The sequence below is a fragment of the Numida meleagris genome, chromosome 6 (assembly GCF_002078875.1).
Source record: "Numida meleagris isolate 19003 breed g44 Domestic line chromosome 6, NumMel1.0, whole genome shotgun sequence".
NCBI classification, from domain to species: Eukaryota; Metazoa; Chordata; class Aves; order Galliformes; family Numididae; genus Numida; species Numida meleagris.
This window is the reverse complement of record NC_034414.1, coordinates 49,810,008-49,828,248: the sequence shown is the minus strand read 5'-3', so window position 1 is coordinate 49,828,248 and position 18,241 is coordinate 49,810,008. Positions and strand designations below refer to the sequence as shown.

General features: G+C 40.8%; 1 protein-coding gene across 8 annotated transcripts in view; it reads right to left on the bottom strand.

Annotated features, from left to right (window-relative positions):
- EML1 (echinoderm microtubule associated protein like 1) overlaps window positions 1–18,241 on the bottom strand; it is a 118,978-nt gene that overhangs the window by 61,368 nt on the left and 39,369 nt on the right. The window contains exon 1 of one of the 8 annotated variants that reach the window (XM_021402060.1): window positions 17,992–18,226. The exons of 1 other annotated variant lie outside the window; for it this stretch is intronic. In XM_021402060.1, coding sequence (XP_021257735.1) covers window positions 17,992–18,058 — 67 coding nt within the window. In that variant the 5' untranslated portion in view covers window positions 18,059–18,226. Of the gene's footprint in view, window positions 1–17,527; window positions 17,553–17,758; window positions 17,896–17,991; window positions 18,227–18,241 lie in introns of those variants that run through there. 6 more of the 8 variants (XM_021402061.1, XM_021402064.1, XM_021402067.1 and 3 more) reach the window with 6 other exon arrangements.

The window sequence follows — 18,241 nt, the reverse complement described above, 5'->3', positions numbered from 1 at the left end:
TTTCTCCACTATTATGGCCAGTTCATCTAAAGTTTGTGAGAAGTACTCACGTGAACTTGTGGCACTCTTGTTCGGACTGGGGCAAGATGTGCAGGAAGCCACAACAGACTGGAATTTTTCCCATATTGTCCATCTTCATCTTCAGTTGGTGTTAAGTCTCCCTTCCATTTACTTCTGACAGATATCAAAACTGCCACTTAAACTTGATATATAGTAAATCAATTTACGCTGAACAATATTTTCTATAGTATTAAGATCTCACATTTTAGTGGACAGAGAGAAGGAAGACAAAAACCTGTCTCTTCTCATTCCTTTTAAAAAAAATTTATTTTCAATTTCTTTTGATCTTTTCAAGAAACAAAAAAATCTGAGAAAATTACTTGGTTTCAGATGCAATTTAAAGGCGATTTGCATTCTTGTTTTCTTCAAAGCTGGATTTTTTAGCATGAGAACCTAGCAGGCCCCACACCTGGCACATGGCAGTCCTCTGTCTTGAGTCCTTCTGGGACTGATTTCCTCCTGGTGAAAGTCAAAGCTTTTGCCCTAAGAGCTCCACTTGAGAGATTAGATGGACTAAGGGTGTGCTGAGCAAATTCTTGTCCAAACGCCATCTCCTAATGGCACTAAACTGAAATACCAGTGCCAATAAAAAGAACAGAAAGCCTGGCCTATAAAGTTCATCACCTTGTGGTTACCAAAGTCTCTGAGCTTCAAGTTTCATAGTAAGCTAGACCCTACTAGCAAAGGCAAACCATTAAGTTCAGGACAAAAGTTCTCTTTTGCTTTCTCAGCTCTGCAGTTGGACCTCTGTACTCAGTTGCACAGACACAAGCTAGGGCAGGCATGGCCACTTGAATTAAGCTCATTTAATATTTTGATGGTTCTCTCATGAACCTGGAAATACACATCGTTCTTTCCTCTTCTCCCTTTTTGATCTTTCCCTCTTCTTTTTCCTGAGGTCTATGACTTTAGAAGGCAAACTGAAAACATGCCAGGACACTACTTAATATTACGACCTTTATTTACGATTCAAATAGGAATATTTTTTTTTTAAATTCGTGTTGATTACAGCTGTCTCCAAGTATGTAAAGTTTATTTTGGTGATAAGATTCACCAAAGATGATATCCACGTAGAGTAAACTGCTTCAATGCAACACAGAACTGAATGTGAGGCAGTAAGGTGAACAGCACGCTGAACTTGGAAACTAATGGACTTATGAGAGGTAGGAAAAAGGCTGAAATACATGGGAAAACATTTCTCCCAAATGCACTGAATAGGTACTTCAGAAAATATTATCTGCTTGCAGGACATTAGTTTTCTAAGGTGGAAAAGAAAAGCCTTTTCAAAAAAAAAAAAATATATATAAATTATATATATAATAATATATAAATTTATTATTATATATTATAATATTTCTATATTATATATTATATAAAATGTAATTTATATATATATCCTTCATTTTGGCATAAGACAGATAAGAATAAAGTCCAGACAAAAAAATGTTCAGCCAAAGAATACTTAAAGCTATGCAAGATACAAAAACAGTAAACATTCTCCTAGTAACATATGCAGACCAAGAAGTCACATTTCCCATACTTAGCATTAGTAAAAAATCCCAGGTGTCAGGCTCTATCTGCAATACAGAAGGCTCAACCCAGAGCTACGCTTCCGTGGGCCCCAGGTGGCACAGATCCCCACTGTTTTCAACAAATATTGTTTCAAAACCAACCTAGCTGATCAAGCAGTGTCCCTAACTATGGTCAAGCAAGTAATGGCTGCAGCAGGAAGCATTCACACCCCCGAGTCACTATACTCTATCTCCATTTAAAAGAGAAAGTGTGGAAGCAAGACAGCTTCATAAGCACACTAGTAAGCAAAAGAAAATAAAGAAGTATTCGACAAAACAAAACATTTTGAGCAGTCATTGTGTGACAGTTCCCACTCAGTGATTCATTAAAAAAAATATTCAAAAACGTTATTAATTTTTGTATATTGTTATTGTATTGCAAGTACCTCCATGCATTTCTAGCTCTCTTTGGTAGAAAAAAAAAAAAAAGGCTTTTGAAAGAGCTGTCAAATTTACAGGCTATTTCCCAAACTTAAAATTGACCATAAATACATTTACTGGATTTATTGGATTCCAGATAAGTCTACTTATGAAATGAACAAGGCACACTTCCCAGAAAAATTACAAAGAGTGCTGAAGTAATTAAAAATATCTTGTAGCACATAAGACAGCTGTATTTTAAGCTACGTTACACAGTCTTAGTGCTAACATTGCCTAACTTTCAAGAGCTTAAAAAAATTAATAATTTTTCTAGTTTTTCCATAGGTGTTAAGCTTCCTATCTGCTTACTACTTCAGCCACAGAAGTGGCTGACAGCAACAAGACAGCATTAGCTGTGGCTCCACACCAGAAGGTAATACAACACTTTTTCACAGATAACTGCCTACAGCAGAGCAAAGCAAGACCCAAGACACCTGCATTTCCTTACAGTCTCAGCAAGAGACTGTGTTTTCATGGTTCTGAAGGCTTCTGCTCTTCACAATCACAATCTGCTCACCATTTGCTAGCTCCCACCAAACAGCCTCTCCAGCACAAAGCACAGAGCTCCCTGTCCCAGGCCACTGCTATTCCTTCCGTTCAGCTTTTAGAACCACAGAATCTTTAAGATTGGAAAAATACCTCTAAGATAATCTAGTCCAGATGTCAGCCCATCACTATTATATCCAGGAAGCCATGGCCCTAAGTGCCACCTCTGCCCTTTTCTTGAACACTTTGTGGGACAGTTATTCCACCACCTCCATGGGCAGTCTGTTTCAATGCACTACCACTCAATTTGAGAATAACTTTTTCCTAATATCCAAACTTTTGCACCTCCTTTTTCTTGCAAACACAGCCCATGAGCTGCAAAGGGGCAGGGGGAGAGCAGAAAATATATTCCCCTGCATCCATCACAGCTGGAAGGTAACATCCATCCAGATCTATACCTCCTGACCTTCGTCAGGGATGTACTGCTGAGATGAAGCCCGACTGTCATCAGTGCTGTGAGAGATCACAGTGTGCACAGTAGACAACCTGCTGCCTTAGCAGCTGATGTCTCTGCTGCAAAGTCTGACTGCTGAAAGCTGGTGGCGTGGCAATCAGGAGGGGTCAGCAGCATGATGGGTAAGGCTCCCCCTTAGCAAAGCCCAACTTAGAATGCTTTTTCTTACATTCTCTCCAGAAATCAAAATGGTGTTAGAAATTTGAAAAGAAAATAGGATGTCAGAGATGGTAACACAGATCATTCTTACCCCTCCCTTGTTTTAGAAAAAAGGGCTGAGCTGTTTGAAACCTTCTATTAAGCAGACCTACAGGAATACATCCTGTGCATGAGAGCAGAAATACAGCTGATACAACACCAACAACAAAACACTGCCATGCACTCACAGCCAGCTCCTGTCTGCTGATGGAGAAGCCACTGGACAAGTCCCTGCAAGGCAGGCAGCTGTTGCTGCTACTGACTTTCCTTATGGAAGAGCTCACCCCATGTCTCAAGTCAGCACACGCAGGGACGTAATTAACTCCACACAAGGTATGTTCAGGAATCACTGATCTGTGCTGTGCAAGTGCCTCCCACAGCAGATCCTGCAGCCAGTGAGCTCAGAGCAAATAGTGGGTCCCTGTTTGTCTTGTGAAGGAGTTGAGAACCAGCGTGCAGGTGGAAAGTATGGGATTAGGCTCGCAGTGGGCACAGCACCCAGAATAAGCCCATTTTCCTGCTGATCAATTTAAGATTCACACGCTGTAGTCAAGACCCAGGTTCATCTTTCCTCCTCCTTGTCCATTTCTCCTTGTCCTCGACAGAAACTGCAAAAACATCTCCTCCTTCAGCTGTTCCTTCCTGTGCTCTCAGTAGGATACAAAGGGCAGGAAGGATAATGGTCAGAATATACAGCACCATACAAAGATTATTATTCTAGAAATTTAATTTGAATGTGAATAAGGCACAGGATTGAACTGGAAGCTAATGCACACAATTCTAAGATTACATGCATAATATGTTGTATTAAGAATTTACCTGAACAAGTAGTTATTCTGAAAGAGAGATGAAGGTGCCAGTTGGTTTCTCCAGCTAGCCCTGACTTATTCCAAATGGTTACAGTTCTTCCCAGCTCCACGCAACAGTTCAGGGAGTTGTAGCGTCAGTGCAACAATGTTGCTTTAAAGAAAAATGCACATGAAACTGTATCATTCCTATCCAATGCCTTGCCAGCCCACACCTTTTCACTAGCTAATTATCATGTGGAAGACAGTCAAAAATGTGAAAAAAAAAATAATTATCTGGAAAAGGTAGTCATTTTAACAATGCTCATTTGTTTCCAGAGCTTTCTGCCTAGAAAAGGTCCAAGGAAGCCCATCAACATCACTGTACCCCCAATGTACCCCCAGGAGGAGTCTCAAAGGCTTCTGTTTCCTTCACTGCTTCATGTTTCTGCTCTACAGCCACGGAAGCAGGAATTCTACTCATACAAATTGCACAATGCCATTGAGATATTTGGGGCTGGCTACTGAAATCATTTTTGCTCTCTATTTCAGAGAAAATGCAAGTTCTGTTACCTTCAGACTAGCAATAAACAAACATGTCTGCATGGCATACATCTCTCAAACACAAGATGCTAAAGGGCACGTAACAGCCTGCCAACAGCCAACAAACCAATTCTTCCCAGTAGTAACTGGGCAAAAGAGGAACAATTCCACCATACAAGCCCCCAGCTTGTCAAGGGAGGCACAGAATTCCTGTTTCCAGCATAGAATGTTCTAGTTTATTATACAGGCCTAACATTTTAGTATTACAAATGGTTCTACACAGAGCAAAACTGAACAAACATGTAGCAGAAGAAAAGGCACAATAGACTGCAAATAAAAAGCAATGATTACATTACTGCATGAAATAAATGACGTTTCTACTAAGAAAACTACAATTACTTTTACAATAATGATAAATCTTTCTTAATGCACAGAGGTAAGGAAAACAGAGGCATATGTGTTTCCTTGGCTTACTAAAACAGTTCCCACTGCTAATCTCAGGAGTCAGTAAGGGTTGTTAAACAGCTCCAATGAAGAACCCCAGCCAGCCCAGACGCAGGCAGTTCATATGCATCAGAGGGTATGAGCAGTCCCAGCGCCACAAAGCACACCTCACTTCTTGCACCTGATTTGTGTCCAGGCTACAAGATGAGACAGCACCCACTGCTTCCCGAACTCTGCAGCAGGTGGGCCCAGACACCCTTGTATGCAATGAGTGCTTAACACTAATTTTTATTATTATTGTTTTAGATAATACTAAACCTAACATCTTGTAACCCGCGTAAATGCTAACCTCTGGCATGGGAAGTGCTCCATACCACAGATTGGAACGCCAAAACTGAAAAAAATTTGTCACATCCGCCCACACTTCTAATACACAATGTTTGGAATAGTTTTATTTCACTCCAATATATTTGTTCTACTCTTAGCCCACTCAAGTCAATTCTGTCTTTTAAAGAGAGTCAGACTGGGAAAAGTTAAGAACAGTCGAAGTGGCCTACATTTTATTTCTTGGGGAAATGCGCAGATGCAGGGCTGAGATAGCATCTGAACAGCCCCACTAGGAGAAGTGAAATGTGTTTTCCATGTTTGCTGCTTGGGACACAAGCTGCCACAGACTTTGCAAATGTTTGCTCACTGTGTCGAGTATGGCAGACAATGCACAGACCCACAGTGAGAGACATCCAAAAGCCTGAGTTGCTTTCGCACCTCTCTGTCCTCACCTTTCCTAGTACTTGTCAGTGGCCCACAGGGCATCGTGCAAGAGAACTGGGCTGTGACAAAATACCTACCCCTTGAATCTCACATTCCACTTCCTAAATGGATTAATCAATTCCTAATGCTAACTATTAAAACTCTGGAAAAAAAAAATGTATCTTTTTCACCACTGTTGATTTTAATGATCATTCAAAATTAAAATGAAACCAGAAATGATACAGTCTTTGCAATTCTCAAATACTATGTCTTTTACTAAAAAAAGGCAGTTTCACTTATTCTTGTGTATTGTGTTAAAAATCTACATGCTGGAAAGAAACAACAGTCAAATGCACAAATTGCCTCACCCTACTCCCTGCCTCCAGAGAGGCTTCAGCCAGGCAGCAGCTACTTCAAAGCTCACATTGCACATGCCCAGAGACTTAAACCAAGAGAAGCAACTGCCAAATTCAGGAGGCAGGAAAAGGCTTAGATTTAGAGACCTCCCTGAGGCTAAACATTTTCTTAAATAAGAACTATAAAAACAAAAAACCCTGAAGTTAAGCCCTTCTGGAACAATGTGCGCAGAAATCTCTCATAACCTTCCAAGTCACAGCTACCAAGGTTAATGACCCAGCATCAGACACATGGTTTCTGGGCTTCACAGAAATCCTACAGAGCTCTGCAAGAATCATTGGATCTGCTTTAGGTTTACTTCAGCTTTTTGGAATCTAAGAACAGTAAACAAACAGGAGACACAACAGTTCGAGGTACTTAATCCAGCCCTTCCTACACAGGACCAATAAAGATGACTGCTAGATCCTGCAAGAGCATTTTGGTTTAAATGACTCAAAGTACAAATCTTGCAGATCTCCCTCTTCCCCTTTCACCGAGCCTGCTGTAATCAAGTGAAATGCTTCAGTTACAACCACCCAGGCTTGATTCTGAGAACAGAGCAGCAGCAGCACACTGATGATGTTTGTTACTGATTAATTCACACTCTGTCTTTATGGAAAGCTTTTTCCTGCAAAGCTGTGGAATAATCTGATCAACATGCCCCCCAAAACAGTATGTTCTCAAGAAAGGCAATATAAAGAAGAGATCATTCATTCTGTTTCTTCATTTTTATGAAAAAAGTACAAAAAGAATTCTAAGGAATACACAGTTATAAAGTTGGAAAACACAAGAATAAAAGCACACCGTATGCAATTAAGAATGAAAATTTCTGTGTATAAAAATATCAAGTGCACCAACGTGCCTGGGCCTATTTGACTTCTAAAGATAGCATATTCTGCAAAAAACATAAGAAGGATTAAAGAACATTGAGATCTATAGCTTCCACAGGCCAGAACTATACACACACACACGAAAGCAGCCATGAAAGCTAAGCATTCCATATAGAAATGCAGGAATCTCAACGGTAAATTGTGTTAGTCCACTGTGCTTTGCGTGGGTAACCACATAAAAAAAATTGCATTTGTAATCCATGTGTAATTTTCCACCTATAAGAACTTTTAATGAAGTTATAAATCATGCTTTATCCTTACGATAGTCTTGCCGTGGCTGCCTGCCTCTCCCGTCTTGTGTCGCATGTGGTTTTACAGCTTCACCTCCCACCACTATGCCTGGCACAAGATTTAAGAAGGAGGGAGGGGGCAGGGTATCACTCCTATCCGCCACAGTAGAAGTGATACCCATCTCCTTTTGTATCTGGAATTAATTTATTGATGCCATTCAACACGGTGCGATGAGCAGCTGCAAGGACAAAACACGGGTCCAGTTCTGTAAGATGAGATGAGCCCATCGAGAAGCCCCCATTTAGTCTGCAGCACCCATTATTCCCGTAATTTAACTCCTGCTGCCAATTTAATTCTCTGACCTGGCAGAAAACTAACCCAGCAAAAGCAAAAACAAAGTACCACACACAAACACAGAGCAGATTTTGCTGTTGGGTTAGCATGTTAAATTAACTCTGACAAATTAATCTGTCAAGTGTTCAGTGGGTAAAACCACACAGAGCAGGAGAGGAAGCAAGACCTTCCACTTGATCACAGCTCATGTTAGCTTATCTGCCTGAGGTGTTGTTGCCTGAAAATAGGAACCTCAGCCTCCTGAGTATTATCCCACCATGGCCCAGCTTCCCTGGCTCTGGCCTGGTAGCCTTCACTCCTGAGCGACCCTATACACCCTCTTATCAGATAACACCTGAAGAGCCAAGCCTGTCATCCTTCATGTCCCTCATACAGCCTCCCCCTAGTCTATGTTACGTTGCATTATTTAATTTAATTGAAAAAGTTGAGGCAATGTATCTGAATTCATCTTCAAAGTCAGTAGTTGGAATGATTTTATTACATACACATGCATCAGAAACCAGATAAATTTCACCAAGTGTAGTAGCATAATTCAAAGAATCATTTCTCCTTTTATATAGCGTTGCCCTAGAGTTAAGAAAAAGAAAAAGAAAGAAAGAAAAGAGAAAGAAAAAAAGGTGGGCTGCCCTGGTATTTAACCTCCCTGTTTAAACAAATGTTAGAAGCAAGCCTATTATTCACCCAGGAATATGTCTTCACGTAAGAGGTTATGGTCCTAGCAATAACATCCTACCTAGGAATCACAGCTACAGAATGGCATCTCTCAAATAACTCACCTGAGACAACATGAGAACAAATCATTCTGTTCTGTTCACTGTTTTAAAGTTTCACCTCAACAGTTTACCACTGAACTCCATTAAAAAAAAAAGTAAATATAAATGTATTGCTCTTGGGAGACCATACATGCTTTCCAACTGTGATGAACTTTAGTTATCAAGTATTTTCTTAACACAACAGCAAACATTTTTCAACTTCATCTCTGAATGTTTAACCCCATGTCTGTTTACTGTTTTCAGAATCCAGAACCAACCACCTGTGTCACAGAAGACCACTGAAATACAGTTCACATAACAGATTTATAGCTGAGCTATGAGATCAGTTCTGAAAGACTACTTGTTTTTTTCCTTCAAACTTGTGCTGATAACACACCTGTTCTTTCAGATAATGCACTAAAAAATCTAAACAAAATAAATGCAGTAAATATTCAAATAGGAAAAAACATCCCCTCAAAAAAAAAAAAAACTCTAACATTTGGATTGTGCTTTTTTAAAGCAGGAGTGGAAACATGGAGCTATTAAATAATAAAAGGGCGAGGTAGTCTGCTGCATGCATACCCGCAGCATTGAAAATGACCGGTCTTAGATCATTCACTGAAGCAGAACAGCTGTAAATGTAAAGCCTTGATTTTAGTTCTGCCCTGTTCATTAATATTTCCTCAAAGGAGTCAAGAGCTTTTAATTTTAGGAGTCAAGAGCCTTTAATTTTCAGTTGTAAGTAGCAGCTAGCAGGGTGCCCAGGACCACATCTTGGTGGCTCTTGAAGATCTCCAAGGAGGAGACTCCACAGCCTCCGGGCAGCCAGTGCCTCTGCTCTGACACCTGCGCAGCACAGAAGTGCTGCCTGATGGTCAGATGGAACCTCCTGCAGTCCAGTTTGTGCCCCTCTGGTTCTGGCACTGAGCTCCACAGTAAGGGCAGAGAGGGATGGATAACCAAGTCCTCGCCATCAGCTAGTTTGCTTTACAGATTTTTTTCCTATGCAACACAGTTTATGCTAACTTAGACAGAGAGCTAAAATATAGCATACCAGAGCTAGGGCATCTTACAATATCTCTTTTAAAGTTCCCTGCCCTTCAGCTGCAGGTCCTGCAGCACACCATTCACACAAAGATTTATCTGCATGCCACTGGTAGCTGACCCCACCTACCCATCTGCCACAGCACACAAAAAGAGCAAGTTTTAAATAGAGATCTCTTCTCAATTCTTAGTACAGAAAGGCCTCGAGCCAGACAAAACGTATAAGTGCTTAACTTAAAAGTTGTATGTATAAAACCTTTTGTCCCAGAGGATCCCTAATTAGTTCATTAAAATATCTCAACCCAAGGAAATTACTAACTTCCAAACTGAAAAGCAGCTGCCACAGGGATAATATGCAAGCTGTCTAGCAAAAAAGGAAAAAGAAGAAAGAAGCAACAAACTTGTTTCACACCTCCACGCTCACAGCATTACACAGATCTAAATTAAAACGGTGCAATTTCTTTTTCCTCCTTTGAGGGACAGCATTTCTAAGAATCCTCATTTTTTCAGACTCCTCTAGAGTTTGGTCATGTGCATTTTCAGAGCTGGAAACCACCATCCTATTGAATTCCACAGCCAAACTCCTATGTGCTGTACAGCAGCAGCATTTCATTTCCCACCTCAGAACACATCAGCCATTGTTCACCATGTTATGCTCTGAACTATTTTAAATACGCTTAATATCCAGGCCTCACATAATCCATGGACAGACTCCTCACATTCCATTTTAAAATACAATTCAATTTTCTCTGTACACAATTAGGAACCTAAAAAAGATGGCCCGATTTTTCACATTAGCTGAGCAAAGTCCTGGCTGTCACTGACCTATTATTTTGGCCTATATTTGGAAGTTGTACAGCAAGAAGACAGATATTCTTTAACATGTAAATGCAGATACCAACTCCAATAAAGGTCTGCCTGAGTCTCAGGACATGCTAATGCCTGTAAGGTTTTTAACAGTTTAGATAAAGAACCCATTGCCCCCTGTGACCCAGCCAAGCTGGCAGACCACCCATCTAGTAACAGAGTTCACTCACGCCCAAGAAGCCATCCCTGGCCAATGGCACTTGCTGATCTTTAGGACCACATCATGCATCGTATTGAACAAAACATGCCTACTTCAGGGTCAGAAGGAAGACCCACCTGACAGATCCCACAAGCTATTTCAAGCAGCATTATCACCTGGGAGCTGGAAGAACTCTTCCTAGAAACTCACAGCTTTGTGAAATGCCAGACAAAGAAGAGAACAACAGAATGGTATTTGTTTCTAGAAAACATACAATAAATATGAAGGTGATGGTCTGTCAGCATCTTCCTCAGGTTTCAGGATGATTTTTTCCCCAGGAGGGGGAAGCTGCTCCTAATGCTGCTGCCTTCAGGGTACAAAAACTTTCCCAGAGCTCCAGGGAAATGTCAGTGCACCACTGCCCAGCCACCCCCACCTGGGTGTGTGGCAGCCGCACATCCCCTAAGCGACTTCTCCTTGTGTTGTGTTGGTTTTTTTGTTGTTTCTTTTTTGAACCACAGTTAGAAGAAAAAGAAGCAAAGTATTCATGAAATACAAGATCTTTTACCAACTCTTCATTAAAAAAGATTTGTCTTCATTAGTTTGAAACAATGATTGTTTCTTTTTTTTTTTTTCCTCCTATTTACCTTTATTTTAGAAAGGCTTGTGGTTAGCCCTTGCTGCTTAGCAGGTATGTTTACTTAGACAATGCAGAACACAGAACTGCTCAGTCCTTCAGACTCTTATGAGGATGAGTATATTGAAATATACTCATCTATTCTGCATCTTACAAACTTCAAACGTTATGACTTTACTTAGGCTGATGCATTGAAAGGGCTCCTAATTCTCGGATAGCTACAAGCAAGTAGACTACAAACAATGTTTCATATACAGACCAGGAAAAATATTCTTTTTCTTCTCTGCTTGTAGGAAGTTCCCACATTTACATCAAATACAGCATCTATGCTATTAAAAAAATGCAAACTGTCCTATTACTATGAGGTATTTATTTCAGATTTATGATCCAAAAATGTGATTTCATATCCCACAATATCTAAAAACACCGTTAGAGATGTGTCTTACTAGTTTTCAAATGACTATGTTACATTTATTCAATAAGAAGTCATTTCAAAGCAAGACAAGAAAATGATGGACCGTGTCAGATTTTAGTCTTTGGAAGTAATGGAGTGTGGACAATCTTACTTAATTACTTTCCAAAGAATTAATTTAGTGAAATCATGTTAACATATCATTATCCCACCCCACCTCCCTAAAAAACCTCAGGGAGCTACTTCCACATTTTAATTATATAATGAATGAACATTCATTTGGTTTCATGGAAGAGCAGCATCACGCACAGTCCCCTCCATACTCCCTCTAAGCTCTTGCAATACCTTACAGCTGCCCAATTAGTGTCATCTGCAAACAGCAAACACCCCACAAAAATACAGTCGTTATACTATTTCATGCAATACTCCTATTTATTCTCTCACGTCTCTCTCAAGGTTTTAATTATCAAAATATAGGCTCTTGGTTACAGCTCAGCAAAACTTCTCTTGACAAAAGAGCTTCAGCATCAAACTTTAAAATTTTCAGCTTGAATTTCCAAGGAAAGAAAAAACAGAAGTCAGAATAAAGCCTATTAAAATGTATGTCACTGACTGGAGTACTCATTCTCTCCCTCCTCATGTATTCACTTTTCAATAATGTACTTCTAATATAATTTTAATCCTTATTTGAATTGTTTGCACGTGGTTTAAGCTTCAATAAAAGAATCTGAGTTCTGGTATTCTTAATTAGAACTTAAAACACACACTTCAGTTCTGTAAAGTACTATTAAATTTTTTAAAAAGCTTGAAGATCAGATAAAGCATGTTTTTCTGCTGAGAGCCCAATGCTTTAATTTACAATTCTCTATGTTGTTTTATTCATGAAAAAATACTTGATACTCGCAGTTTCTCCCCATCCTGCGAACACTGACACAGATTCTCTATTGAGGTTTGACTAACACAGAAAGACTCTCTCATGACTGGTCCATATTTTCATTTGTTTTTAAAAGCTTATTTTAAAAAATTAAAAAGCCACCCTTCCTCCCTCCTGCCAATTTTAGTAACTACAATTAATGTTATTCATGACTAAAAAGAGCTTCTAGTAATTCATTATTTGGAAATAAGTAGTTAATTATAGAGCAACACATTTATTTCACTTATATAGAGTCTTATTAGAAATAATAAGAGTTTGAACTTTAATAGTCTAACAATATATATTGTGAAAGTATCCATTACAGCAAGTTATTTTCATTTCATAGCGAATGGTTCATTTTGCATTCAATTACTAGGCACACAACAAATGTGTTACTATATGCCACCCTTCTCCTTAATTTCAGAATAGAAGAAATTGAGCTCTGGAAGCAACTTGATAGAAACTCGTCTTACATGCTACATACTTTGAAACATGTGAAACAAACATCTAACATAGAGTCCAATCCAGCAATACACCTAAGGGTCCAACTGCTGAAACCAGAAGAAATTGCAACGATGGAAAAATGTTCCCAAGCAGTTCTTGCTAATAAAGTCTTCTACTATCCTACCCAACTGACAGAAGCTTCATGTAGGTTATCTCCATTCACAATATGTCACTGTCCTGCAGAGAACAGGTCTAGAGATGAAACACAAGAAAGTCTGGTATGCCCGCCTCCCTCAACATGTTACATGCTACTGAGAAACAAAATAAACAAACATGAGTAAAAAAATAAACACGAGAAACGGAATAAATAAACATGAGTAAAGTGATTAACATGCTTGCAGCACCACTTTGAACATGTTAGCAACATCCTTTTGTACATGCAGTACATTAATTCAGCCAGGAATACAAATTAAATCCATTTTCTCTTTGCATTATTCCTAAAAGTGGTCACAGTGAAACAAATTACAACCCCTTCTAGCCTTGATAGCTTTGAACTAGTGACCTGAAAACTACAAGACTCTGATTAGCATTGTTGATGCCCTAATCCAGACGATGCTGTACAATTTAGGTCCAGCTGTAGGAAGAGAGTAACTGGACGTATTTCGGAAGGTTAGGAAGTGCGGGAGTCAAATGTCAAAGAAAACTGCCAGAATAATACTATCCATAGAAGTTTCCTGTTTGTGGTGTTCATTTCCTCACCGTTAGGGCATCTCTACACTTGTAGATAAATGAGTCAGAGAGAAAGCGTACATATATTCAATTTATTTGGGGTGGAGCGGCAGATAATTTTCAGATAACTTGGAAACAAACCAAATGAAACTAAGTACATGAACAGATTCAAACAATCTACTTCTCATAACTTTGAGGATGTGGGGGAAACAACTGACAGTGGTCAAAACTGTTACCCAGCAAAAATCTTAATGTGATGCAGCAGCTTTGGAAGGTGCTACCTTTAAAAGTGGAGCAGCTTTTTGGTTGACTTTTTAAAATAGATGCTGATAGTTAAAATCACTTCAAAATTTCCATGAAAACTGCATCTTTCTACTAACAATTGTATTAATCATTTTGACAGTAATCACTTTTAAAGAGATAATTAACATTTAGTATCATTTGCAGACAAATCACTTCAATCTAGAAAGAATTTGTTTTGCATTTCTTTACTGCTTTATCTGAATATTCTAAATTTGATGTTTCTGTTGTGCAAGGCAGTCGTGTTTGCAGAAATGACCATTTGACAGATACCATTTCCCCACTAGCCAAGTGAAGAATACTAGAAAGATGCTAGAGATTGTAAATGAACCACAGATAAACTATCATTTCCTTCTCAAAGTTCACACAGGCATCTTGCAGAACACGGGAAGCACAAATTTTACCTTTTATATTTAATCCCCCAAATACCCTGCCCACAGCTACCAGCGTAGCGCAGGCCACATTTCTTAGACCATAGTTACAGCTATGAATGGAAATTGTGGTCAGAGGATCCACAAATCTCTGCCCACTCCCTATCTGCCTCCTCAACATGTTATAATCACTACTGGTGATTTACTGAGCTGCAAAAGCAACTAGTAGGCAAGATAAGCGCTGTACATAATTCCAGTATGTGCCTTGTTCTGCAGGATTTCATCCCCAGTGTGGTTCCCTCTATGGCTTCTTACACAGCTACTAACAAGCTTGACACTAGACTGCCTTACCAGTGTTCTACCATTTTCACTTCAGTTTAAGGAATACTTTAGTAAAATACTGGTTGACTGTGAATGAACATAACAGTTTTCAAACTAAGAACTACAGAAAAGTTACATCAGGTAGGGTATCCATAACCTGGCACAGTTAATCATCCAAGCTTCATTTGGATTATTTATTATAATTTATGGGATGCAAAATAAACCAAGTGTTCTCTGTTACCTACAAAGCGAGATGTGAGTTGGGAACCATACTTAGACAGGCATTAACAAGTTATTTTAGTGTCTTTGGTTTAAAAAAATAAACAAACAGAATAGGCATACCATCTAGCAAAATATTTTATTCTTCACTGAGTACACTGAGGGAGATTTCAACTTAGTATTATAAATATTGGTAAGGTAGGCTTATACTGTTTCCTCTGGGTCTACAACTAAGGGAAGAAGAATGAAACAACTTGATTAGAAAACACGTTGCAAGTTCATATTTCTTTCTTTGATGCCATCTCTGACTGACATCTGAATCCATTAACATAGTGGTTCTCAAATGCCAACTCTATCCCACTGCTCCGTAAAAGCGCTAAAGGAAGTAGGTGTCTTTGAACTAGCTGTGCTAAATATTTGTCCTAGATTTTAGACATGCAGCTCAAAATGAACTTATTTTCTTTGCCTCTTTCTTCTCTCCTGTCTTTCTTCATTTACAATATTTGTACACACACTGTAAGCTACAAAAACACATTACTACACAATCACATGGACCAGGTCTGTATACTATTAAAAAAGAAAATCCTTCTCCTGAACCCAGAGCCATTTCTAGAGAAAAAGGAAAGCTCAGTGTAAACCTGCCAATTTGCCCTCCTCTCTGGCCAGGCCTTCCAACAACCAAGACCCCGTTCCCTTACCCCATCACAACCTCCCGGCACTGCACTTCTCCCTCCCTTTGCAGGGATACTTCTGCATACCCTCAGCAGTCACCACCTGTCCCTGGCAGGGGGGAGAACTGGGACACCGGAAAAGATGCAGCCATTGTCGTGCCAAGTGGAGATGTTCCCAGTGCCCAGGCCACCTGTGCTGCCCACAGGTTGCCTGCATTATTCTTACGGGAGTGCTGGCTTTGTACTCTGATCTTTTCAAACGTAACACATAGATGGTCTCTCGTTTCTTCACTTCCAGACAATCAGGAATTCCCATTATATCTGCACCTGTAAAACCAGAATTAATCCTTTCCCCCCCCCCTCTTCAGAAGGGAAAACCTCTCAAACTACAACAATGGCCACTTCAAGTGCTTACCAATCATTGCTTTATTTTGCTTTGCCCTAAACCAAAAATCATATTTTTCTTAAATGCCTATCACCTGCACACACTGTTTGGTTCTTCTTCATGCCTGCTCTACTCCCAGCTCCATGTCATCTTTCACAGTACCCATTATACTTGAAAGAGCTTTCCACTTCCTTCCAAAGCAGTTTTCTTTTCCTCTTTCAACCCTAAAACCTTCACTGGCATTCTCCATTAGTATTTTTTTCCCTTATGGGTCACGTGTGTCTGTATGAAATATCTGATCATCTCAAAGCACTATTCAAAGACCCCATTCTCTTGTTCTGCTTCATCTTGTATAATGAAGTCTCACTGAATGCTAACTCATTAAAGGAAAGGCTTTGAATCAAACCACTTTCTTTTATAAACACAGAATAGTTCAAGTTTACAACAATTTCTTGAGCTCTGTATCGATGATTACATGACAAGTAGAGAAATAATCTTTTCAGTCACTCATTCTAGAGGATAAGATTTAAGGATTAACTAAGATTTTCAAACCTATGTACAACATAAATATGTATAATGTATTTTCATCACACGTACTATGTACTTAGAGTTACAAAATCAACAGAAGAGAGAATTCTCAGAAATAAGATACTCTGCTTATTCAAACTGCTCAGAAAGTGCTGTTACTCCTACTGTTCCCACATGTATGCTACTATCATGAATACTGCAAAAGCAGAGCCCAAGGATTTTGGTAGGAAGCCAGCTTGCTTATAAACGGATTAGAGTATGAAGTTTGAAATGAATCAATGTGATGCATATTTTCTCGCTAAAAAATACTTGCAATAAAATATTTACTAAGTTTAGGCAAAACAGGCATCTGTTATTAGCATACAACCCCCGTACATAGTCATGGTTTTCCCTCTGGAAGAGCTCAGAGAATACTGCAGCCCCACACAATGCGTAACTCAATTCTTCACATTCTGAAAAATTACTCCCACAACATCAAGGTCCACATGTATTAGTGTTTTCTGCAATCCTATCCTTCTTGTACAGCACACCAAAAAGAGAATCCTCCAAGATGTGGAAAAAATGAAGGTACGAGAAGAGGCAGGCAAACTGTGTTTGATGCAGTTGCTGTCATAAAGCGATTTAATACTAACCTGGCTCCAGCTGCTCAGATAGCAGAAAGCCAAAGCACTGCTAAAACCTGGAGGAACTAGAGATTCACACATCAGTTTTTACTGAAATTTGAGATTAGGAAAGCTCCTCATTTTGCTGCTGAAAAGCAGTAACTAATCTCAAAATACCCGATTTTCATTCTTAAGTTTTCCAGGAACAACTCTCAGCAACATTTAGCACTCCCAATATATTTCCACCCAATAACAGCAAACACCATCCAGCTACATAATCCCCACCGCTACACAGGCCAGCCTCACAAATATTTCCTCTGATAGTACCGACAAATTCCTCACTTCCTTCTGTCTTTTTCACAAGCTGTCACCACGAGCCAAACAGCTTGCCTTCCAGGCCACCACCCACATCACACCAGATAGCCTCTAACTGAAATAAATGTTAAAATTATATTAAAAGAAAAAAAAGGAGGGGGTGGGGGGAGAGAGAAAGGAAAACCAGGTAACAGCAGACCAGCTGCCCCAGCGCTGCTCAGCAGCTTGCAGCCAACCTCAGCTCACGGAGCCCAGGGCCACCTGCCCAGGCCGGTGGGACGCTGTTTGCCACACGCGTGTAGCTCACATCTCGGTGTGCGGCAGAGCACGGCAACACACACGGGGCGTCCTCTGGGTGGACATGCGTACGTGGACACACGCCGCAGAGCCACACGGCGGTGGGTGACGACTTGTGCCAGCAGCTCCGCGCTCGAAGCGGACACACGCACACACATCCACGCACGCACACATGTACACGAATTCCTACGGGCCAGGTGCAGAAGTTCCCCGCAGCTCCGGAGCTGCATAACGGGGAGGCTGAAGGCGAAGTTTCCTCCCCGGCGCTCTCCCCCGCGGCGCAGCCGGGGCCGGGCGGGCAGGCCCGCCTGCAGGCCCTCTCCCCGCCGCCGGCCTCCGCCTCCGCCCCCGCCCCGCCGGGACGCCGGCACCTCGCCGCTCCCCGCGGCCGCCTCGCCCTCACCGTTGCAGAACTGGAGCAGCGAGGAGGTGTCGTAAAGGCTGCTGTAGCTGGAGAAGCCGTCCTCCATCCTGCCGCCGCGCTGCCGGCCTCCCCTCGCCCGTCCCGGCGGCCGCCTCGTCCGCGCACTGAGGAGCGGAGGCGGCGGGGGCCGCGGCGGCCTGCTGCCTGCCTCACTCAGTTGCCATGGCAACCCATTCACTCCGCCGCGGATGGGGCGGCGGCCGCGCCGGGGCTGCGGGAGGGGGAGGCC